This window comes from Marmota monax, unplaced genomic scaffold, assembly GCF_021218885.2.
Source record: "Marmota monax isolate L192 unplaced genomic scaffold, Marmota_monax_Labrador192_F-V1.1 WCK01_AAM20220418_F8-fsc00186, whole genome shotgun sequence".
In the NCBI taxonomy this organism is placed as follows: domain Eukaryota; kingdom Metazoa; phylum Chordata; class Mammalia; order Rodentia; family Sciuridae; genus Marmota; species Marmota monax.
Window position 1 is genome coordinate 883,733 of NW_026694725.1, and position 26,011 is coordinate 909,743.

At 45.4% G+C, this 26,011-nt stretch overlaps 1 protein-coding gene across 1 annotated transcript in view; it reads left to right on the plus strand.

Annotated features, from left to right (window-relative positions):
• Window positions 1-20,562, plus strand: part of Ntf3 (neurotrophin 3) — a 61,184-nt gene extending 40,622 nt beyond the window's left edge. Inside the window, exon 2 of the mRNA XM_046424143.2 lies at window positions 19,458-20,562. Within this exon, the coding sequence (XP_046280099.1) occupies window positions 19,458-20,252 (795 nt within the window). The 3' untranslated portion in view covers window positions 20,253-20,562. The remainder of the gene's footprint in view (window positions 1-19,457) is intronic.
• Window positions 20,563-26,011: the final 5,449 nt, after the last annotated feature.

Below are 26,011 nucleotides of genomic sequence, written 5' to 3' on the forward strand. Positions count from 1 at the left end.
GGCACTGCTCTCAGTTCCCTGAACTGGAAGGAGGCCCTCCCAGAGCCTGGCCCTTGGACTCTGCCTTCCCACCTATGACTAAGGGACATTTATTTGAGTCCAGTACTAGTCTTCTCAGGTCCCCTTGTGATATAGTTTTGATCTGGAATGTCCCCCCAAGACCCACATGTTAAAGGCCTGGATCTCCAGATGGTGCCTTTGGAAGGTGGTAGAACCTTGAAGAGATGTGGAGCCTAATGGGAGCTTTTAGCCCATTGGAGTTGTGCCCTGAAAGAGAACAGTGGAATGCAGGTCTCTTGCTTTCCCTCTTACTTTGCTTCCCAGTTTCCCTGATGTTTTAGTCAGCTTTTTCACTGCTGTGACTAAAAGACCTGAGAAAGAACAAATTTAGAGGAGAAAAAGTTTATTTGGAGGCTCACAGTTTCAGAGGTCTGTCTGTAGACAGCTGGCTAAAGGTGAGGCAGGACATCATGGTGGAAGAGTGTGGTGGAGGGAAGCATCTCACATGATGATCAAGAAGCAAAGAGAGACTCCACATCACAGACACAAAGTATATACCCCTAAGATACACCCCCAGTGACCCACCTTCCCAGCCATACCCTACCTGCCTACAGCTACTAGTCAATTAATCCCATCAGAGGGATTAATTCACTGATTGGGTTAAGGGTCTCATAACCCATTTCTCCTCTAAACTTTCTTGTATTGTCTCACACATAAGGTTTCGAGGGACACTTCACATTCCAAACCATAACACATGAGGTGAGCTGCTTCCTCCAACCATGCTCTCCCACCAGGACACACCACCTCCATATAGGCCCCAAAGCAATGGGGCCAACCAACTATGGACTGAAACCTACAAAAAAAAAAAAAGGGCTGAATAACCCTTTCTTCTTATCAGTTTGATCATCTCAAATGTTTTGTTACAATAAAGGAAAGCTGCCTTGCCACATCTTGGGTGTTGGTTCCCACTTGCTTTTCTTTGCAGTTCCTCTGTCCTTGTGCCTTCTCTTCTATCCCTAGGAATTTCAAGTCTATTCTTGATCTTATCCCAAAGTAGGGCCAGGAAGTCTTGTTGGCGGAATCATGGTGTAGCAGGGGGCATGTAAGAAAGAGGAGACTCCAGTCCATGAGGGCTTGTGTACATGTTCCTTCCCACCTTAGTATAGATGTTGTCCTCTGTGCATGAGAAAGCTGCCTTTCTCCTTGCCTCTCCTTCCCAAAGTGAGGCAGCCATGCTGCTCTGGATGGTGGACTGGAGCTGTTAGAACTGAAATTTCTGTTTGTCTTTGGATATCTGCTATGAACTGGTATCAGTGTAGTGCTGAGTGCGTAGTTCTTCCTTTACACTTGCAGACATGCGCTTCTATAGGTGAGATCTCCTGTGTCCATCCCCCATCTCCCAGGACAGCCAGAAACTCCTTTCCCATCCTTACCCTCACATACACACCCTCAACTGCGTCCCTCTCTGATTCACTCCAACCACTTCATCTCTCTTAACTCTGAATGGAAGTGTGGGCACCCTATAACAAGAGCCTTTGCACTAGAGCGAGCATGTATAATTTATTTTATCCAAAGTCTAGCACCCTGGAGAATGAGAAGTAGTGCTAACAATAATGATACCAGGTCAGAAATATCAATGGTCATGTTCCTTGAGAGCTTCATTCATCCCTTTGGTCGAGTGAATTGGAGTCTAGGGATCTTTTATTGAGTTCTGCTATGAACTGGTATCAGTGGAGTGCTGAGATTATCAAAATGCATACAAAGAGAGCTCACAGTTAATTGAGGGAGACATGTGGTGAGTGCTGAGGGGAAGTCTTTCTCAGGTGGTGATATGTGAGCAGGGTCAGATGGATACCAGAAGTTAGGGAAAGAGGAGGAGAAAGGAGATTTGAGGCTCAGGGAGCAGTCAGGGGAATTCTCAGGTGAGAACACACATGAGGTGTTGGAAGAATTGAAGTCCCCCAGTGTGGATGTGTGTGTGAGGACAACTGGACATGAGGCTAAGGAGAGAGGCCCAACCAAGAGCCTCGTGCCGTCCTGAAGAGGTTTAGCTCCACCTTGAAGGTTGCAGAGAAGAGAAATGTCTCCAGCTGGGGAGTGACCTCATTTGGCTTAACTTTAGAAAGACCATTCCATTCCAGTGTGCAGAAGAAATGATGGAGAAACTGGGAGACGGCTATGTCAGGTCTCAGAAACCATTAACGAGTCTTTGATATAATCCAGGAAAGAGGAGCATGGGCTATAGAGGCAAGAAGGATGGATTTTGAGAACTAGGAGGAGGCAGAATCAACTGGACCTAAGGATCAATTTGATATGGGGGAAAGGGAAGAGAGAAGACTCAAGCATGATCTCTGGTGCTATCCTTTCCTGAAACAATATGGGGGGGGGTAGGAAGAGCAGGATTTGAGGTAAGATGGTGATTTCAGCTTTGGATATCTGCTCTTGAGATGCCTCCAAAGTTCCCAAGTGGAGATATCCTGTAGGCAACTGGATCTCCAAGTTCGGAGTGCAGGGCAGAGGCCTCTGCCCAGGTGTGGATGTGGAAGTTATCCACACATGAGCAGGGTGAAGGAGACTGCATTCACCACCACAGAGAAGCTCACTGACAGTGTTGGGGAACCACACAAAACAAGTGAAAAGGTTAGTACTGGCAGTGGTAGGAGGAAAATTGAGGGGAGCTGTCGCAGCAGTTGGAGGAACAGATCCCCCTGTCCAGATGTGCAGGACGGAAATAAAACAGAGCCCCTAACATGAGCTCAGTGATATCTGGGGCCATGGGCAGTGTATGTGTGTGTGTGGTGTGTGTGTGGGGGGGATGTTCATTAAGGACTTGATGCTGGTGGTAATGACGTGAGGGGACAAGGCTCCTGTTCACAAGTAGAGGTCCCTGATGGATATGGTGCTCTTCTCTTATGCAGGCCTAGAATTGAGTAGTTGTAGCTAGAGGTTAATTTTTATTCCCTTTTCCCAAATTTGACAACACCTGGAACATTGTGTAGTAAGGCTGGGAACCCAGTAGAGGGACATGTTGAAGATATGACTGGGAGGGGAGCTCTGATTGTTATGGTGATAAGGAGTAGGCTTCTGAGGAAGTGGGAGGAACAGGTCCCAGAGCATCAGGGTGGGGGAGTGACAAAGATGACTGCTACTCAGAGGAAGTTAGGGCTATATATATATCAGGGTGACCACACAACCTGGTTGACCTAGGGCAGTCCAGCTACTGTGCTTTTGTTACTCCAACAAAATTCTTAAGTGCCCCCTTTTGATATTATGCAAGGGCTTGCTGCTTAATGTGCATAGAGGCCAATACAGGCGAACCAAGTTTTTGCAAAAAGAGTTTCTATGAAGGCTGACTGGTGAGGAGACAGGACACATGTTCCCATCTATCTCCCCATCAGTTGGTAGTAAGGGAATATAGAGAGCTGATTGGTTGTACTAGGAATTCTTGGTGGAACAGTCCATACCAATTATTGGGTCCACCTAAAGGTCCTTGCAGTTGTGTCACAATTGAGGAGTTTCTGGTCTCTGTAATTCTGGTCCATCATCAGCCATTGACTGGATCACTTGTAATCTAGATCAGCGAGGCTCTCGTTCTTCAGGTTCTGCTCAAGGAAGACTTTGGTTCAGCTAGTCTTTAAAGTTCATTTTAGTTTAGGTCCTGGGGTTGTGTGCCTGAAAAAAATCTTGAGTAACTGTTGGAATAGGAAATTTGCCGTTTTACGTCTCAGATTCGCTCACTTTCAAAAGTGTACTGGTTTGGATGATGAAGTATCTGGCCACCTTAATTTTACACATTTAAGTAGGTCTGTGACTGGAAACTTGAAGAAGTTTCTGCCTGAGGGACTCCTGCTTGTTTTTTGGTTTGGGGGTTTTTTGTTTGTTTTGGCAAGACTTTTCATATTCTGGTACACATGGCTTGAGCAGACAAGAACTGTTAAAAGGAATAGAAGAAAGACCTCATGTAGGAAAAACAACAATAACAAATTGCTGATCTACAGCAAGGACTGAGCTGACCTTGAGAACAGAAATTTATTTGGTACCAAACAATACATATGCTGCACTTCCCCTTCTGTGCAGGGTGTGTGGGGGCTGGGAGAAGAGATGTTTGAACTGATCTGACAATGGAGAAATGCAAGGCAGATATGACCAGAGCTTAGGGATTGGCTGAAGTGAGGGACCATGAAAATAACTGGGACTCATAGTAAGCTTTGCACAGGAAGAGATTTATTGCAGCATTATGTATGAGAGTGAAGCATTGGAAATAATAGATATCCAACAGGAGGGGGTATCATCCAGTCACTCATGACACCTTGGTATGGAACATTTTATGTTGCCATTAAAATTTTGTCTGGGTAGAATTTTAATATGATGGGAGACTTCTTAGAGTATATTATTGAGCAAAACAAGAAAGTTACAGAATGGTATGTATTAAACAATGTCATCTGTGAAATGCATAGAACAATTTAGCATGTGTTTTACAAAGGCTGGACATAAATATTCCATAAAGATACTTGGAGGAAATGGTAGGCTTCTTTATCAACTTTTGTGTTTTTAAAATGCTTTGTGTTCTTTAATATGCTCACATTACTTTTTTATACTAAGGAAAAATAATCTCTCTAGGAAAATGTATTTAAGGAAAAAATGCTTTGAACATAACAAACTATGCAATCACTGTTTAGTATGATTCCTCAGAAAACCATTTCAAGTTGTGTTCCTTCTCCTTGACCCCATGATGGAGAACATCAGTGCAAGGTCTGGTGCTGGAGAGCATGGAGTTTGGTAACAGACATGCCTAGGTTTTAATCCCAGCCCTGCTACTAGTCATGGCTATAAGAAGTGCACAGTGAGGCCTCAGGCAGGCTCTCCTGGGCTTGGTTTCCTCATTTATCAAATAAAATAGTACACATTCCTAGTCTTTTCTTGACAACTGTGAAACTCACAGGAAGCTCTGAAAACTCAGTCATTTCTAAAGGTTATAGCAAACTCACTGAGCTGCAAAATCTGACCTAAGTTGACATCTTTATTTCACTTAGGTGAATATTTATAATTTTGCAGCAGGAAATTAATGCATTTAATCATGAGATGTTACCTCCAATCCCATGGAGGATGTCAGGTATCATACAGGGTTTTAGATAAAAGATTGTAGACTATAGGACCTATCCCAATCAAATCGGATTGTGATTGTAGAATTTTTAACATGGTTCCTGGCAGAGGGTAAGTACTCAAGTACAGAGGGGGTGATTTCTTTTCCTTATGTTTCTTATGGGGATGTTTGAGAAGACTGAAGTGTCATATATTATTGGAATTTAGCATAGCATCATTTAAGAGAGGGGTGGAAAATGGGAACTTACATCAAGAAATTCTTCTGCCTCTTTTCTTCTTCCAGATTTTTAGTCTTCGGAGGAATTAGCCAGAGGTAATAATGCACATCAACAGGGCACCCAGATAGTTGAAGAGCTAATAGAAAACTATGTCTTATTCCCTTGGTGAAGACTTTAATCTCAAAGCATATGTGCTCATGATGGAACTATAATGTACTTACAGCATAGTTGCTTCACATTCAGAGGCGTACTTTGTTTTCATCTAAAACTAGTTCAGTATATAATTCTTTAAATTGAAGAATGGTTATGTACTTCTTTGAAGAGAAATTCACAATAGGATTTTTTATTGCAAACTCATAATCTTTAAAATATAATTTGATTCAAGGTTGCATTCAGCCTTTTTGGTGGCATTAATCGGGCACAGACTACAGTCCACCTGCATGGCCATAATGATTACTACTTCTTTTTCTTGGAGGAGTTCAGGCGTCATAAATTCTGTTAGCGTGGTATTAGCCAACTACATTATTAACATCACTAAGGGGAATTAAAATGTATCATGTTATAGGATCAAAAGTTCTACATTCTGAATCAATGCCAGTAATATAAAGGATTTCCAGACCCTTCAGTGAAACCACAGGCAGCAGCAATCCCTTCCCCACCAGCCACATGACTTGCTCCACGTTAGGGTGGAGGTCACTAGCTGTTCTCAGGTCTATGGCCCTGTCCACCTCCTGTGGTGGAATGTGTTGCCTTCACAATGTGAACATAGTATCACAGACCCTCAGGTCTGAAAGAAGCACTTTTGAGGTTTCCTTTAGTCAATCCAGTTAATCTGCTCATTTAGACTGCATGCCTGGGAAATCACAATAGTGTTCTTTGTAATAAACCCAATAGATATCCCTGAAACCAGATGGCTCTAACATTTTGCCCATTGGTCCAGTGGCAGAAGAGCTAGTCTGTTGGCCAGAAATTTGTGCCTACTAGGGGGGCTCAGCCTTCTTTCACTTTAATTCATCAGGTCCTTGTTGGCCCCATGAGCTACACGTCTATCACGGTGTCAGGGCACATTCCTGCACATCCTGGGGTTCCACTTACCCTTCATGTTAATCCATTTATTAGCTCCATATTGCAGGGATCTTTGCCAAGCCCATCAGCATAATTGGGATTTCAGGAGTCAGACCCCCTAATTACATTAGCTGAGTTGTCTCATTAGCCCCCATGCATCATCCAAACCCATCATCAAACGATTTTCCTTTATTATTGTTGCCATTTTCTTAATGCAGGTATTGTTGAGTAGGATTGTTTTTTTACACCCACTTTTGCTTAACTTGTTGTTTGATCTCCAGAATACAATAAATCTTCAGACTAAATAGAGCCAAGATTGGGGGCAGGGGAGGAAGGGTTAGGTGAGGCTGGGATGCTAACCTTTCGGTTAAAATCAGAGAGAAGTGCATGGGCAACTTGGGCTAATACAGGCAAGAGATGTATATTTTTTTTTTGTAGTCCAGCTTTGAAAAGAAATGATCCACTTTGTATAAACTGGTGCTTCACAGATAACTGGGGGAAGACAAAAACATGTAACCTGCTTTTTGTCGATGTGGGGGCCTTCTGCCTGAGTTCAGCAGTTGGGTAGAGGGCCTCCACTTCTTCAGTCCTCATAGGCATCTAGAACTTTGATACTATAGGGAGGCATCTTTTATGAAAAGCATAGGCTTAGGAATCAGAAAGCTGGAGTTCTGGTTGTAGTTTTGCCTCTAGCTGTGACAGATTTTAACCATCACTCACTACGCTATGCCCTGGATTTCTCAGTTTTAAAATAGAAACACCCTCTCTTCATAGTTTTCTTAAGTTCTCTCCCCAAAAGCTACAGACAGTGAGATGTAAATTTTAAATCATACCCAACACAGTACAGGTGTTCAATCTGTCATTCTTCCTTCGAGAGAGAGTTGATGGTTCTTCCATGTGTATCCCAGGTGCATCTCTGACCAAGACCTGTATATCTCCTTGGAAATGCTTGATCCTCTCAGGCTGGCCCCTGGGGCCTCCGGTTCACCCACTTGCTCTAGCCTCCTTTTGTAAGGTTGAGGGGTTGCCTCCTGCCCATTTCAAAGTGCCCTCTATTTGATCCCTGGAACATCCCTAGGAATGTGAAACCTTCCAAGGAAGAGGAATGACAAGCCATTTTCAGGTTCCCTTGACTAATCTGAAATCATCTCCAGCCCTTGCAACTCCATCCCTCCCAAGGTGCTGAAGCCCACCTTCACCTGACTTTTGGGAACCCACCAAAATTAGTGTGAGGCTGTGCTCTGCATTGATCTCAAACTGTCAAACTCAAATCACACACACACACACACACAAAGTATGAGAAAGAAAGGAGGGTTCGGATAGTGGTGCCTGGGTTGGGGGTCAGGCACAGAAGTGAGTTTGCATCCACAAAGGGAGCATTGGGAGTTGTGTTGGAAAATTTTCTTCAGCCTTTATTTACCATGGTGGGTCACCTGGTGGGAAAGGAAGACAATAGCATGCTGTGTTGCCTTGCTGGAAAAGCATGCCCTAAGCAAAGAAGGTGGCAAGCTCAGTCAGAGCACTGCTCAATTAGCCCCTGGGCTTAAAGGAGGGTCTCCCTGCAGCTGTCAGCGGAGGGTGGGTGGGAGCAGAGGCCGGCCCACTCTAGGGCCCTGGGGAGGCAGACCTGCAGGAATCCTGAATGGGAGCTGACTTGTGAGGGACAGCAGATTCCCCCTGCCTGATACTGCTCCTTGCGTCTTGGACAAAGGGACCTAAAGGGGGTTTCGGGAAAACTGCTCTGGAGAGAGGCAGTGTGGGGAGACCACGGAGTAAATGATCAGAAAAGTGAGTGCAAACGTCTCTTGCAGAGAGTGACCAACATATGGAACATGTTATCCGGAAGGGTTACAGGCTGGAGGAGCTCCTAGGGTTTTTCAGGGGGGTGGGGTGGGGGAGGGGAGCCTTCAGAAACTCAAGGAGCTTTCTAAACAAAAGGAATTTGAGAAGGGTTGGAGAAATAATGAGAAATGCAAACTTGACCCAGAGTTTCTTTCTATCTCCGGGGCTTTTCTCCTGCCTGTCCTTACATGTTTCCTGTTCTAGGACCCAGGAAAGTCACTAGAGCCAGGTGCCTTGCTCACAATTGGCAGCACCAGTGGCCTGGGGCGTAAGAAGGACCCCAGAGCCAGCTCACTTCTCTGCTCGAGGGGACCATAGCCTGACTTTAGACCCCTGACAACAGACCCACTCCTGGCACTGAATGGGTCTGGGTGGTTTGCTCTGTTCCCTCACTTTGTACAAGAGCAAACTGATGACTGCAGGGAGTGGCAGAAAGATTCACCCAAGAATTTGCTATGATAGCGTGGAGTGCCGGGAGGAGACCCCAGTTTTCTGATCCCTTCGACCAGTGTGTCATCTCCCCTTTGCAGCAGCCTTCTCCAGACACCCAACACACCACACTCACACCCCCCACGCAGACAGCCAGATACACACAGGCACACCCCCCAGACACATGCACATCCAGATGGACATCCCTCAGACATCCACCACACCCCTGCACACACTTAGACACGCACAGACATGGGCACACACTTACACTCACACTCACACACACTGGCTGTTTTCCTTTAGCATGTGTATTGTTTGGAGTTCCTCCTCTTCCCAGCCTCTGCTCACAGTGCTACTGGGCATGACCTCAGCCACTCTTAGGACAAGGTGCAGATGGCTTGTTAAGATCATCATGATGGCCTGCTTTGTGGGCCTCTGCAGCACTTCCAGGAAGTTCTTTTTGAAACCCAGTGAAAATGTAAGGTGGTGTGGGAATTGAATTAGCCTGGGGGTAGTGGTGGCCGGTGGAACAGTTTGTAACTCCAGTCTAAGTACAGACACCTCTGGAGCTGTAGTAGTGGAGGCTTTGTAGGGACAATCTCTCCTACCTTCCCTTATCCCTAGCCAGGTATAAAAAAGCTACCTGTCCAGGGCCTTTGCCTCAGCCGAATGTCCTGTTCATAAAAGCATCTCTCTCTCTCTCTCTCTTTTTCTCTCTCTCTTTCTGTCTCTTCTTTCCTCTGTTTCTGTCTTACACAGACACACACCAGCTTACCCTGAAGTCTTAGGTGGTTCCACACTTTCAGCCAGGCCTGTTAAGATTATAGAAGCTCAGCTAGGTTCTACCTTCAGATGATTGACAGGACCTGGAACTTCTATGTTCTTCATGCTTTCAGAGTTAAGAAGTTAGTGGTGCACCAGTAATAATCCAGAGATCATTTTAGATCCTCATTCAAGAATTTAATTGGATCTTTCAGAGAAAATTTTACAAAATGTCTTTATTGGCACTCCTCTAATCCCCAGTAGTTTTTTCCAACTGTGGTTGTTTGCCTATCTTTTGCACTATAACAAGCCACCCCAAAACTTAGGAAAACAACTGTTGTAGTATTGATTTCATGGGTCAGAAGTTTGGGCAGAAGTAGGCTGCGTGATTTTTCTGAGTTCACTTGGGGACATTCAGCTGGCAGATAGACTAATCTGGATCATCCAGGTCAGTTTCACTTGCAAGACTAGTGCCTCATCAGGGATGGCCAAAAGACTGAACTGTCCTGGGAACCCTTTTCAACTCAGTGGCCTCTGGACCCTTAGACCCACATGACAGCTCAGAGTTGCACGAACAAGTCCAAAGACATAGAACCTTTTAGGACCTAGCCTTGGAAGTTACATAATATTGATTTTGATATGCCATATTCGTCAAAACAATCATGACTTTGCCCTGATACAAAGGGGTGACCTCTTGGGCTTTGATCCCATTCTAAAAGGGGTCAACAATCCCAAAACAAATAAGTCTCCCAGCACTGTGCTATACGATTCTTAACCAGAAGTGGTAAGGTGTCCCCAGATGGTGTTTAGAAAACTTCACATCATTTATTTTTTTTAAATGGTTGTCACCACGACTGGAGGACATGATGGACAACCTTCCTTGCTGTAGGTGAGAACCTGAGTTACTTGTGTGGGGAGCACAACTGAACAATGAAGACCTGTCCTGCCCAAAATATCAGGTGGCACCCTTGTGGGAGAAATGTTGCTCTCGGAATCAAGACCCCCTGATGAGCAATTATTCTCCTCCAGATGCAAAGCTAGTTAGTGGAGGAGTTGGCTTAATGAATATATCAAAGCAGGAGATTTTCCAAATGTTCACATTATTTTGCTTGTCCTCATCAACCACAAACACATTGCAACCTGTAAAACCAGAGTCAGAACTGTCTCACCTTCAAAACTCTGGCCAATTTTTAAAAAGAATCCTTGGATTCTTGATTTTCTTTACCATCAGATGAGGAAAGAGGAAAGGAAAAATCTATATTTGAAAAATGAAAGCTTACATAAAAGAGCCCACAAGATGCATGTGGAATAAATACACTTCTCAGCCATAACGAACCAGTGTTGTAGTCTTGGACTATGCGATTCGTCTTTACGTTTCTGAGGACCTGTCTAGAATGTCTTTTCTCTAAAAAAGTGAAAGAAACATTGATGCCAGTAGGGTGCTCACTGCTGAGTGTGCTGCAAGGAAGAGACAGGTGCCTTGGACCACAATGAATTGGGAAGTTGTTATGTGATTTGGCTACACATTTCGGACTGTTGGGTCACACAGATGGGTTTGAATCCTGGCTGTGGTTCTCCATTGATGTGTAAGCCTGAGCAAAATTACTTAATCCCTCTGAGCCTCAGTCTCCTCAGCTGCAAAGTGGGGATAATAATTGTATCTGTGAGGATTAACTGAGGTAATCCATGTTAAGTGTTCCACAAAGTCTAGCATATGGTGTGGCTCAGGGAACATTAGCCTTTCTTACAAGGGATCATTACAACTTGTGTCTGTGATTAGAGGCAGCTTTGGGTTTAGCATGTTTATGCCAAAATTGCTTTCAGAGGACCAGCCCTGGGTTGGTTTTTAGTCTTGCCCCGCTGTTAGGAAGTCACCAGACTGCTTAAAATTGGAGTCTGTGTTTATTAAGCACCGGCCACAAGCTTTGATTTGGATGAAAGATTGGTTTTCTCCTGTGTGTACATCTCAGCATCACCACATGAATGGGTCAGAATGGATGTAGAAAATTACCAGCTAGACCTCTATTCTACCTCAGTTTCCAGTCTATAGAAGTGTTCAGGTGAATGATGGTGACCACGGTGAGTGGAGGGAGAGAAATGCAGCAGAGCGAAAGACAGGTGAGGCCCCCACAGTCTTCAGACAGCATGGCTTCCTGGATGGGGCATCCAGACCAGTACTTCAGTGAGCCGGTGCTCCTCCTAGTGGAAGGAGGTTGGCTGTGCAGGGAGCGGGCAGCGTGATGCAGGCCTGATCATGGAGCGCAAAGGAAGAAGCCCACAGGAGAAGTGTAGCCAAGTCCTCTTGGGCCAAACCAGTGTGGTTTGTTGATCCTGTCCATGCTGGTTTGGGCATTGCCAGGCCAGCTGCAGTCTTGGTTTGGAAGAGGCAACCAGAGAGTGAAAGGAATAGCAGTCCTTAGCTTCTAACTCTTGAGACATAGTGGCTTTGTTCTTCTGCCATTTTGAAACTCATTCTTGGCTGGGTAGACAAGGTAGATACTTTAGCAGCAGCATCATTATCATCCTTATTTATTCTAAGTATTAAAAAATCAGTTAGCTGCCTACCTTGTGCTAGTATGACTTACAGTGGTACAGCATTTTTCAGGCAAAGGTATATGCCTGAAACCGACTCAAATAAGAAGCATACATATAAAACAAAAAGGTTGACTTGGGGTGTTTTTTTCTAGAGCCAAAGTTATTTGTTAATGCCAATGTATCCAGCAGTCTGTGCATATAAAGCAACTTTCCCTGGTATGTTTTCACCCATAGAGAATGGAGATAACTCAGATGCAGGAAATAACTCAAATCAGAATGTCTGAGACCATGAAATGATACCACTTGAAAACAGACTGACTATAAACCCATCCATCCTCATTTCCATGAGTACCAGACGTATGTGTGTGTATGTACAAGCCCACGCATGCAACCTTGTGTGCACAGTGGGAGATGAATGTGAATGCCCCAAACAAATAAAAGTAAATTTACTAGATAATACCATTATGGCCAGTAGCTGGATTGACTCAGATTTTCTCCGAAGTCCTTCCTAGTCCACCCTCTGGCCATGTTAGTGGTATGCAAAAGATCAAGTAAATCCAAGTTTCCTGGGGCTCCTGTCGGCATACCAAGCTCCTTTCAGATCTCTCTGCCAAGATGGGGCTAAGCCCGAGGGCTCCTTGGCCTGGGGAGTGAGTGCACTACCTTCCGTGCTGGAGCTGCGGGTGCACATTGTTTTGACATGTGCCATACCTTCCATCGCTCACTGCCTTGGGGCCAGAGTTGGGTATGCTTTGAACAATGTAAAAATTCCTCTTCCAGCAGCAGTACAGAGTAAACTCACAGCTTTCTACCTCCATCTCAGTATATACAGCTTTCTTCAGGAATATATTCCTTCTTTAGGAATATAGGCTCCTTCTCTACCATTCAGGGGACCTATTTATTGTATGGCTCCAGGAAGGACTGATTTTAATACTTCCTTTCTAAGAGAGGTGATTCAACCCTCTGAAGCTATTTCATTTCATTTCATCCTGGAATGTGCCATCTCTTGCACACATGCCCTGTGTTGGCTGGGAAACCGACATCCCCTGAACTTTGAGGACCTTGTCCTGTTTCTGATCTTGGACCCAGGGTTAACCTTGTCAATCAGTTTCTGCACCCTGAGTTTCAAGTGTTACACTTTAACGCTGCCTGGAGAATTAAAGTGGATAGAATCTATTTCCCTGGCACTGCTCTTGCCTGTTTGATGCAGACCTGCCCGGTGTCCGGGGATCTCAAATGAGTTCTCGCCAAATATAGGCAGAGAGCGCAGCTGATTTGCTTTTGGTGTTCTGAAAATTTAGAGCATGCTGGTCTGCATCTTTTGGCAGCAGTCACATGACTATGTTCCTTGCCCTCAGGGTTTGTCTGTTTTTGTGCTTCATAAGACAGGAAGTGTCAGGGCACATCCCCCACCCACCACCACCACCACAGTGTGCTAAGAGTGAATGAGATGAAAAACGTAGAACTTGAGGGGAAGGAAGAGGCGCTGTGGAAATCCACCCAGCCCCATTCATGTGAGTTCACTTCTCATTTACTCCTTGTAGCAATTCCAAGTCGCTCCCTCCCTTCATCTTTTACAAGCACTTCCCTCCCTTGTTGGTTTTGGATGCCTCTTGCCCCCAGTGAGTCGACCTGCATGTTTCCACTTCGAATCTAACCATGCTATTTCCAGGTTGCCAGCCCCCATGGGTGCTGGAGCCTAATTGGTCTGTTCTCACTGGTGTTTGTAGCACCTTCCCTCTGGGCATCATCTGTGCATTTTAATTAATCTGCCACTTTTTCCTCTCTCTACTTCCGGATCATTAATAAAGAGATTAACCCAAACCAGACCAACCCCCCACGGAGAGGCTCCACCAGCATCTCTCTCTCTCTCAGTTCCCAGCCTTGTCATGGGTCAGAACATCTTCATGTGGCCCCACTGACTAATTTTGAAGCCTCAGGACCTGTGATCAGAACAAAGCCAATGTGAATTAATTTGGCAATTAAGATTTGGGGAACAAGCTCAGCTGGTCTTTTATAAGGTCTTAGTTTAATATTTCCACTACATTCCTTTCCTTTTGGTCATTCTACTTTAAATCTATTGCATTCCCACCTCTCTCCCTTTGCATTCCCTGAGCAAGATATTAGGGTTATCCAGCAGGATGTAGTCTTTGCAGCCCTTAGCATTAGTCAGAGACCATGTCATAGCCACAGAAATTCTCCAGAGAATTAGGCCCTTCTGGATTCAGTTGAACAGTGTCTTCTTTGACCCCAGCCAGAGGACCCAGTTGCCTCCAGAGGATATGGCTGTACAAGAAATAAAGAATTTGCATATTCAGAATTTGGTAAATTTAAAAACTGCTTTCACGTTCGATTTCATGATTCCTCTCTGAGGGAAGCTAAAACAGATCCTTTCTGGCTTTGTAAGTCACCCAGGTTTCCAGGGATGGCCACAAACCCAGGACATGGGTTGGTATATCCAAGTGCTTGGCCCTGTACAACATGTGACTTCTGCAAGGACGGGTGACTTCCAGAGGGACTGCTTTGGACAGTATCAAGCCCAGGAGGGACAGGGGTCAACCAAATTTTGTTTACTTTAATAAGCAAATGCTTTATGGGGAGGAAAATCAGAAGTGGTGGCCTCAAATCCCTAGAAACTCTGCCTAGGACTGAGGCTTCTTGGGGTGGCTCTCAACTTGCTGACTGGCAGCTGTCCTGGTTCCTGGCTCCTGGCTCCCAGCTTGGAACTTGAGCTTTCTCTGGAAATAAATTCTCTAGAATGAAAGCAGAAAAGACAGGCATAGCATAGTATAATCATTAAGAACATGAACTCTAGCACCAGACTACACAAATCCTGATTCTGTGGCTTACTAGCTAGTTATTTAACTTCCCTGTGCCTCAGTTTTCCCATATGAAATGGAATATGCAAAAATACCTACCTCAGTGAGGTTGCCATCAGGATTAAAGATTTCATGTGCATCAGTCCTCATTCTAACCAGGCCCATAGCATTTTCATTCTTGATCTCATCAGGATAAACATGTACTCCTTACCTGGGCAGCAAAAGGGGTCTATGGGTCCATGGTCAGGAGTGGTGTAGGGAGGCTAGCCCTGGACAGGTGAATTGGAACCCGAAGGAGGCACCCCCATCTCAGCCCATGTCAGGACAGACACAGGTTGCCTTGGCCTCAGATCTTGTACCACTCTCTACCCTGGCTTCCTTTTCCATTTCAGCTGCTTCGTGGATACCCAGAAACCCTCTGTGTGTATTGTAAACTGAGCCAGAAAGGAGGAATCAGAAATTGCTCTCTTTTGAGTATTTTGAGGGATGGTGAAACCTTGTAGGAATGTTGCTCCGGGGACTGAGAAAACACCATATGTGGGAAAGCATTTCTAAGCGAGGAAAACAGCATGTGCATATTGGTCGGGATCTTGGAAAACTCTGAGCAGAGGAAATGGGCACTAGGGAGAGTATAGGAAGGGGGTTTTACTGAGGTCTTTAACAGGTCTTTTTCTAATTATAGCCAAGAAGAGCCTGGGGACCCATGGCCTGCTTCAGAGCCAGGGCCTATATTTTCTTTGGGAAAAGAAGGCAGAGTTGATTGGCTTCCAAACCCAGACTTGGCAGAAGCCCATGCAGGCCCGTGAGCAGTGCCTTGGGCAGGTCTCGATCCTCACAGGCGCTCATTCAATAAGCAGACATTGAAATTCTGCAGGGTATGCAGCCCTGTGCTGGGCATGAGGGATCTGTGGGTGAAAACATAATGGTCCTTGCCATCCAGGAGGAGACAGGCTGGCAATACTAATACAGTAGGATAATGGCTTACATGGGGGTTTCTACAAAGGACTGTGAGTACTAGAGAAGTCCCTTTAGGCAGAAACTGCTGTGCCTTACCTGGCTTGAACCACTATTGCCTGTTTCCATTCCCCACTCCAGGGAAATAGTCTCCCAGGAAAATCCCACTCCAGGAGATGGGGTGGGAAATGAAGGTCTTAGTGACCAAAAGAGACCAACTCAGCCTCCTCTCTCTCCCAGCAGGTTCTGAAGCACCCCTTCACATGTCCCTACACTTGTTCCTTACTTTTCCCAGTCTGTGTGCTTCCAGTTCATGATACTTTTCTTCTCCCACAACCAGCGTGGCCAGTCTGAGGTCCTATCACATATGAGCAATGGCATTTGAGGAAAAGCCTTGTGGAGACCATGCTGGTTCAGATTGCTGCGAGCCAGATGTAGAGAAAGAAATTCTCCAGATGCTTGGTCCCGCACGTGTGCATTCAGCAAGGGCCCCTCCTATTGCCACAGCAAACTCAGGTTCATGTTCAAGTTAACATTTCTAGTGTACACGCTAGGTACTGGTACTGTCCTAAGTGCTTTCATAGGAAGTTCTTTATCAATCCCTCACAGTAACCTGATCACCCACAAGCCACCAGATTTTGTTGAGCCCAAGAACTTAGTGTCCCCTCTCACTCTGTCATTAATTAGCAATCTGACTTCACCACTGCTGCAGACCTCAGTTTCCATATCTATACAAAGGAGGAGGTTGTCTAGATTCTGTGTTTTGGGAAGTCTTGTCACCAACATTCTTGGGCTTGCTCTCTATGAAAACAAAACAAAACAAACTAATAGCAGATAATCAAAATGGAGCCCACAAAAAGCCTGCAGGGTTTGATGCAGCCTTGCAAATAATTTAGAAACATTCACCAGCCTGCACATGGTGTAGTCCCATTGCTTTTACCAGAGAATCATGGCAAGGTTTTTGATTTGATGGTAAGAAAGAGGATGGATGCAGGATTGGATAGAGCCCACATTAATACTAATTGGGTAATACCCACACTACATAACGCTATGAGGGATGCTTCAATGGCCATTTGGAGAATGGCTGAGAAAAGGCAAAGGAGGCATAGTTGATACTATTGAAGATCTTGGGTGAGCTTTACAGAAAAGTAAGCTTATGAAGAATGAGTACAATTTCAACGAGAGGTCATAAAAGTGAGTAAAATAAAGAGAACAGTACATGCATGTATGTTGTAAAGCTTATTCAAATAGCAAGAAATAGTGATTGAGATTGGAGCATGGGACATATGAGCCCAATCTTACTACAGTTAACAAAAAGAGAAGTCAGGTCCAGAATGCAAAGAACCCTGTCACTTCTCTGTCTCTCTCCTCTTCTTTAAACTGTAGTTAGCGTTTCCCTTATCTATAGAATTGCTACAGCTTGGATCTGGAATGTCTCCCAAAGGCCATGTGTTAAAGACTTGATCCCCAGTTTGGTGTTTTGGGGAGGTAATGAAACTTGAAGAGGTAGATACTAGTAGGAAGTCTTTAGGTCATTGGGAGTGTTTGCTTTGAAGGGGATTTTGGAACCCCGGTGTCCTTCTCTTTTCTCTCCTGGCCTCAAGTGGTTTTGCTCTGCCACGTGCTGCCACACCATGATATGCCACCATAGACCCAAAGCAATAGGGTCAACAAATCATAGACGGAAGCCTCTAAAATCATGGGCCAAAATAAACCTTTCTCTTCTATACGTTGTTTATCTCAGGTATTTGTTATAGTAACAGAAAACCGATTAAAACAAAAATAAAGGCATTAGATTAGATGTTCTTTTTATCTGACCCCTGCCCATCTCCTTGATTTGTTTCCCTATGACTAGGTACCCAGTGTATTCTTACCTTACAGTAGCTGGGCTTTAGAGAGATTAAATATACTTTTTGATAGACTCTCAGTCCCAAATGACTTTATTGTAGCTGTATTCTTTTTTGGCAGGGAGAGAGGGATGGTGATTTTAGTGGCATATATCCCATGTTGTTGGGTTTTTTTTGTTGTTGTTCAAGTTTCATTTTGTTGGTCCTGCAAGACCGCAGGAAATAAAACTTCTCCACCGAGTGTATTAATTATCCTGTGGGAACCATTTTCCTGGGATAATACAATTCCTAGAGCAATCTCTAGGGGTGGGTAGTTATGCTAGAATCCTTCTCTTAGTTTTGACCCTGAAGGAGTCAGCTGTCCAGCGAGTGGTTCCCAGAGAAGGAAGATGGATCCCTTATCACTGAGGCAGGCCAGGAGCCAGGGGGAGGAAATTCCAACACAGTGTCTACAAAATTGCTGGCCTTTGGGGACAAGAGAGCAAGCCAGAATTTCAGACAGACCAGGAAGGAGGCCGTGTCTGTGACCTAGGAGCAGATCTGGTATTGTGAAGCAGGGCTCCTTTCTTTTTCTCCTGTCATCTTTGTTTATTTCCTCTGTATTTTCCCCCTGGACTTAGTGAAGTCTTTCTGAAAATACCAAAGGTGAACCAAGAGAAGAGTTTTTATTTTCCATGTTTAGGCATCATGTTTAAAAGCAATGATTATTAAAGAATGAAGTGAAGTGGCAGCAATGATTATTAAAGAATGAATACCTCAAGGTGGATATAGGAGGTATGAACCAGGTAGGAACACTAGCTCAGGTACCCCCTCCACCTGAGAGTTTCCTTCTACCGCAAACCTTCGGAAAGTCTGGGCGTTGCTCCACTGAGGGAGAGACCAGCAAGGGAGGTGTCTGGAGATCAGCTCTAGAATTCCACAAGGACTCAACAGGAGCCCTGTGTTGAGGCTCTACTATGGCAACAGAAAGAGAACACTGATAGATTCAAGTGCCGTTTAAACAAGGAGATAGTAGAATTAGAAATAGAACCACTAAAGCAAACACTTTGGAATGAAAACTTGAAACAATCCAAAGGAGGAGAAATGAACCAAGGCTGACCTGCTGTTCAGGGCAAGACTAACCAGTTACAGGGAACTAGTTTTTTCTACATTTCCTTCTTCTTCAGACGGTGCCTTTGCACGGCTGCCGTTTTGAGAAGAGAGTCTCTGGGGGCTGAGCAGTTTGGCTGGGTGGCCTGATGATGCATGTTCCATCTGAGAGCTTAACAGAGCACCCAGAGACTAGGGCCCTCATGCGGTGTGGGTTGTGGCAAGAGAACAGACTTTACCAGGTTTGGCCTGGCCAGGGGTGGGCCCATTTCTGATCTCATAGAGGCAACTGACCCAATCCCCGGCTTCCATGTGTTCCTTTGAAGACCTCAGGGGCTGGGGTTGGGGAGTCATCGAATTATATTTTTTCAGACAATGATAAATTGTCTGCTGCTGGTAAAGGAATGTAACTACACATTTATATTTCTCAGGTTTAAAGTCTTCAGAGTCTGCCAAGGTAGAGCTGACTTTCCGGGCTCAAGGGATGTTTAAAGAAGTGGCAGGACATCGTCCACGTGCAGCAGAAGGCTGCAGGATAGTGCAGACACCGAATGCAAAGGCAGTCAGTGCTGCCTGTCTAGGAGAGCTATCAGTCAGAAGATCTGGTGTGCATTCCCCAGTGTTTCCCAGGGGTTGGGGAAAGAGCCCCTTCCGAATGTCCAGGGCTTACTTGGGATGGTGGTGCCCTCTCTCTTTCGCCCCCTCTGGAATTCTCAGCCTCAGGTGGCTGGTGCCAGAATGACTTGGACTCCACTGCTGCAGCCTGCCGTTAACACCCGTTATTTCCTTTTCAGATCTTACAGGTGAACAAGGTGATGTCCATCTTGTTTTATGTGATATTTCTCGCTTATCTCCGTGGCATCCAAGGTAACAACATGGATCAAAGGAATTTGCCGGAAGACTCACTCAACTCCCTGATTATTAAGCTGATCCAGGCAGATATTTTGAAAAACAAGCTCTCCAAGCAGATGGTGGATGTTAAAGAAAATTACCAGAACGTCCTGCCGAAAGCAGAGGCAGCCCGAGAGTCAGAGCAGGGAGAACCTGCCAGGTCAGAATTCCAGCCAATGATTGCGACAGACACCGAACTGCTGCGACAACAGAGACGCTACAGTTCCCCCCGAGTCCTGCTAAGCGACAGTACCCCCTTGGAGCCTCCTCCCTTGTATCTCATGGAGGATTACGTGGGCAACCCCGTGGTGGCCAACAGAACGTCACGGCGGAAACGGTATGCAGAGCATAAGAGTCACCGAGGGGAGTACTCGGTGTGTGACAGTGAGAGTCTGTGGGTGACCGACAAGTCGTCGGCCATTGACATTCGGGGACACCAGGTCACGGTGCTGGGGGAGATCAAAACCGGCAACTCTCCCGTCAAACAATATTTTTATGAAACGAGATGTAAAGAAGCCAGGCCAGTCAAAAACGGTTGCAGGGGGATCGATGACAAACACTGGAACTCTCAGTGCAAAACGTCCCAAACCTACGTCCGAGCACTGACTTCAGAAAACAACAAACTCGTAGGCTGGCGCTGGATACGAATAGACACTTCCTGTGTGTGTGCCTTGTCGAGAAAAATCGGAAGAACATGAATTGGCATCTCTCCCCATATATAAATTATTACTTTAAATTATATGATATGCATGTAGCATATAAATGTTTATATTGTTTTTATATATTATAAGTTGACCTTTATTTATTAAACTTCAGCAACCCTACAGTATATAAGCTTTTTTCTCAATAAAGTCAGTGTGCTTGCCTCCCCCCAGGCCTCTCCCATCTGTTAATCTTGTTTTGTGATCTGGCTCTCAGGAGCCTTTCTGTAAAATCTGTGTACACCAGTACTTTGCATTCAGTATTGTCAAGGCCATGACTGTCGCTTTAGTAAACTTGTTAAAATCAGATGATGTGTATAAACACAGTGATATCCGCCTTCTGGTATATTCCATGTTAGATTAATTAATTAAAAGAACTGTTATGGCCTCCATTGAAATTATACCCTGTAGCTTTGAGCTTAACATTTCCTCCTGGCCAGCAAGCACACCACCAAGTACTTACTTGTTGTTGTTTTTTCTACTCTTGGTCTTGCCAATTAGAATTATGATTTGTGCCAATAACAACGAACCTGGCAATTTTAGTTTTGTAAGTTTCTTTTTAGCACATTTGTTGTTTGGGGGTTGTTTAAGGGTTGGATGTTTTTTTCTTTTTTGGCTTTGGATTTGTTTTGCTTTTGGTAAGTGGTTTTCATCCTTTTAGGCACATAGGAAAAAATTTCTAGATATTCGTAACAGAATAATTTGTGTGCGTGTGATGCTGGGGATCGAACTGTAACAGGATAATTACATGGCTACCCAGAAGCAAACTGAAATGGCTCATGAATAATCTATACACAGAAAATAAATTTTCTCATTATAGACTCTCTTGGCCCATGGCCTTCCCCACTGATCTGTGAGTGGTTGGAAAGGGCTCTGGCTTTGGAGTCAGACTTCAGTCCAATTTCCAGCTCCTCCCTTCTGACCTGATCAACCCTGGGAGCCTGGGTTTCCTGGGGGTCAGAATCTGATGGGGATTCTGGCCTACCTCCCAGGAAACCTGACAGGCCAGTTAAGTACCCAACTCTGAACTTTCCAGCATGGAGTAGGCATTTGAGAGTTCCTTTCCTTCCCTCCTCTTTCTTCCTTTTTAGATATTATGTTCAACCTTTGTATTATTGTTGGTTGATTTTCCACCTTGAGATATAAGAGGTCCAAACATAAGAGACTTTCTTGGTGCCCACAGAGTCCCAGCAGAGGTCTTTACAGGCAAGGGGTCACTGTGGTGATGGCATCCCCTGTTCTGTCTATTCAGGATGGAGGGGACACCCATAGTGACCCCCAAGGAGTTTGCTGATGCCCTGTCCCATTGAGAAGCAGTTGGAACTCTTAGGGCTGAAGCATATGGGCTCTCATCTCCATTTGCCAGAGGTAAAGGTGTCCACTAGTCTAACACAGAAGCTATCCTTACTGCCCCGAACCCCTGCTCTGTGCCTGAACTGGGTTACCCTGCCTTCATTTAAAGCCTATGTGTGCTCTGTCTTCCTGAGACCTCTAACACTCACCCCTGTAGAGCACGTGTCCTTTATGTGACATGAGCTTTCAAGACAGACTCAGCAAATGAGAGCAGCTTTGGTTAAGAGCATCATGATAAGAGCTTGATTCTGAATGCCCAACGTGGAGGCAGGAAATGAGCCTGCCATGTCCCCACTATGTGCCAGGCACTTTCAAACACTGCCACCATTATTTGCCGCAAATCCTTTGAGGGAGCCATTTGTCATCTCCGGTTTACAGGTGAAGAAACGGAGGCTTGTGGGTTTAACTTGACCATGGTTATTTAGCAGAAAATTGGCAGAGTGAAGAGGTAGATCCATGTTTGGATGATAACAAGCCTCCCTCCCCTTTCATTCATCCCTCTCCCTCCAGCTTCTAGCTGGCAGCATCACAGTTTAACGTGAACACTGCTATCCTAGAGAATGAAAAGCACAGTTCTCTGCCTGCCAGCGTCTGTAGCTGCTGTTTCCCTGAGCCTACATCAATGTCAGGATAAGCCTGATGATAGGATTCTGGGAGTCTCTTGATGACGCAGGCCCCGCTCTCAGGAGCTCATCACTGGGTGGTGCCTGGTAAGCCTTCCCCTTGGCCTCCAGTGAGGGTGTGGCACCCTCCAGCAGGCTGTGAGATGCTGCAGCTGGGGGCATCTATATACCTGGTGTCTGGATGTTAGACTAGCACTGTGGTAGAGACGATTCCAGTACAAGGAGTGGTACAATCCAGTTGACAGTGGATTCTGGGATGCTGGAGCAACCTGTGAAAGTGCTGCAGTAAACTGCCCAGGCTGTCTGTCACAAGGCCGTCCTCAGGGTCATGAGTTAAGGAGCCCATAGATTCCTCTTTTGGAACTTCTATTCCAGAACCTGCCTAGAGGGTCCAGCTGACTGGCTTGAGTGATAGAAGTCGGAGACCCCAACTTTGGAAGGCAAGGACCCTCAACAGCAGGGCTGAGTCCTGGGCCCTGCCTTGAATGCAAGGAGTTTGTCAGCCTGTCAAGAACACGTTTGGAGCAACACACTCCTGGCAAAAATGCAGGTTGGAGAAGACAGTGGACCTGGAGAGAGATTCTGAAAACATTCTCTGAGCTGCAGGCTGTCTGATGGCCCAGCCTCTTCCATTCTGGGTGGCAAGGCAATGAAGCATTTTCCAGCTCCATTTCAGAAACTGCATTGGCATAAGAGGGAGTTCAGGTGCTGCCAAAGCCAACACGCTAGGCTTCTGGGCCCAGGGAAGAGGCTTCCTAGAGGTTGAAAGATGTTTCAACCACTGTATACATCCACTGTATACAATTGCCATTATGATTGACTGAAAAATAAACCCATCTCTGAGACAGGATTTGGGAGATCCCCACACCTTGGAAGACTGGTGTGTGGATCTCCCAAAATTCCACGCTTTGCTCACCATATCGTTTAGTTTCTTGTTGAAGCTGTGAAGAACTTGACTAGATAAGAGAAAATGGACTCTGAGCCGCTGTGTTGCCCACAGCTGTGTGGCCTTGGATGAGTCCTTATGCTAACTGGAGTATCATGAGATTCTACTGCAGAGAGGATGGTGTCTGGACTGGATGGTTCTCAGTTCCTTAATGTCATTGTGGAAAGTCCCACTGGCCACTGATGGGGGCTTTTTTTCTCCCCTCGTCTCAAGTCTCTAAGATTCTCCACATTTGGAGACTGTGAACTTGAACAGGTTACTTACTGTGCCATTGTTTACTTGTCCATAAAATGGGGAGAGCGTCTGTTTGTAGGATTGTTTTGCAAAAATCATCCATTCCCTGGAACATGAGAAACCCCCTTAAGTGTTACTGATGATGATGATGAGCGTTGGGAGAGGGGATTGCAGGAACCCTCATTCTAGAATCTGGTGGGAATTTCTAAACTGGGTGGTAGAAGATTCATCCTGAATCCATCTCCTACTCCACGAGAGGTGGACCTTAGGGTAGTATTTGCCCATTTCCCTTCTGCAGGTCTCTAACAAAACTACTGACCCAGTCTTCTAATAGGCCTTTAATCCTTCTCTGTTTACACACCAGAGAAGGCGGTCCTAATTCTTCCAATAAATTTTGTAGAAATTCCGCCTAGTACTTTTCTGAAGTGTGTGTGTGTGTGTGTGTGTGTGTGTGTGTGTTGTTTTCTTTTTCAAATTTATTAGACAACTTTGTTCTTGTGTGTGTTCTCCCCCCACCCCTTCTCTCTCCAGGTTGGTATTGATGTTTTAGGGTTTGGCACTTTTTAAGATTTTTTTCCCTTTCCCTTTCCCGTGTGTGTGAGTGCATGTGTGTCTATGTGTGCTTTATAGTTCATTTAGTCAATGTAAAAGTCCCTCCACTGAGGCTTGGAGAGACCATCTGCATTTATTTTATCACCTTTGAACATGTGTTCAGGAACAAAGTCTGTGTAGCCAGTTTATGGTCACCTGGAGACTTCTCTGGCTTCACCAGGAAGACGCATCCCCCAGTCTTCAAGCTCTGAGGCCCTGGGTGTGCAAAGCCAATACCAGGCCCTTGGCTAAGCCAGGCCTCACAGCTCCAGCTCTGCTCGACCACACTGCCAGCTTTGCCTCCACGAGGGAGCTGTGAAACAGGGGCGAAACCAACTGCTCCCAACAGCCACTCCTCCCTCTGAACACGGGCCTGAGGGCCTTGGGCATGCTCTGTTCACAAACTCAGTCACTGAAGTCTGATTCAACTGGAACCTTCTCCCTCAAGATCCCCACCCCCAAATCTAAGGAGACCCAAACTCCTTACACATGCCCTTCTCAAGTTACAGCAGGCTGGTGGGCTACTCAAAAAGCACATGTGTTTCACAGCAAGTCCAAGTGCAAATGCTTCTGTCTTGACCAGAGCCCCTAGTTTTTCCCTTGGCTGTGGGTGGAGGTTGGCCCAGCTCAGAAGAGCAGAATCCCAGAACAGGTCAGAAGGACTCCGAATTTCAGTCTATGGATTTGTTTTCTTCAGTCCTTGGCCTCCTGAGTGACAGAGCATGGGGGCTCAAGAAACAAGCACTAATGTGCCTGGTGGGGGGCAGCAAGGGGAAGAAGTAGAGAAGAGGAATGGTCCAAAGACATCAAAATCCTTCTCTTGGAAGAAGTGGCCTCCACGGGTGAGTTTGGCTGGGTTGAATTGTCATAGAGTTCAGTAATGACATTGATGGTTAAATTATAGAAGTCTCTGCAGCAAAAAAAAAAAAAAATTAAAGTTTATTGTGAAAAACAGACTAATGAGTTAGACGGATTTTCCCCTGCACTGTGAGTGGGTGGGTGCTGTCATATCCTAACCATGGATGTACTGCATTTTTTTAAGGAAAGGTAATGCTCCAGTAAGAATGCTCCTGAATACAAGTTTAACCTTCAGAAGGGTGAACTGGGAGCCAGCTGGGAAGCATATGGGTAATGAACATTCTTGAGGCTAGCAAACAGGCAGACCAGGATGGAAAATTTACAAACAGAAAAGGCATCGGGCAGAGTCTGTCGGCCAAAACAGAAGGGGTTGCAGTTGTGGGCCCTCCAGGTTGGTAAGAAAGTGTTAGAATCTGGTACTGGGACTCAGGTTGGAAAACAAGATGAAACCAAAGAATTAATAATAGTCATAATGGTTATCATTTATGGACTGCTTGCTTCGTGTTAGGCACTAGGCATGCATCTCCATGGAGTGTTGTGCCATTCCTGGTTATTTTAACCCTTTTGTGCAGTTGAGGACATTGGTCGAGAGAAGTAACTTTCCTGAGGTCATAAGCTGGTAAAGGGAAGTGCCCAGATAGGGACCTGAGAGGTCTATGGGCCCCAGAAGCACATTGATCTAAGCATTTAAGACAGTGGAAAGGACGCTAAGTGCTTTCTGGGACCCTGGCCACCAGATTTCAGTGGGGTAAGGGGAGTGAGGAAGATATGCACTCTTGGCACACAGGGAGTGGTTATAAGGGTACAGGTACAGTTCTTCTACCTGAGGGCAGAAGCAGATTTTTGGTAAGGTGTGGAAGAAGAGTGGGGTTCCTATACCACACCTGCCATCCTTTACCCAACACTTAAGACTCACCCAGACTGCGGGAAAGTGGTTATTGCTCCTGCTTGGAAGGTAAAGATTAGTCCTTCTATAATGTTCCTTTGGGGCTTTTGCAAATAGAAGGCAGGAATTCTAGATTTGGACATGAACTCTAAGATCCAGCAATCCATGCTCCCTTATAAGGCAGAAATCTATTTTTATTCATTTGATACTTTAATTTTTTTTTTTGTCTAATGCCTACTAGGTATTGGGCACTATGCCCAACTCT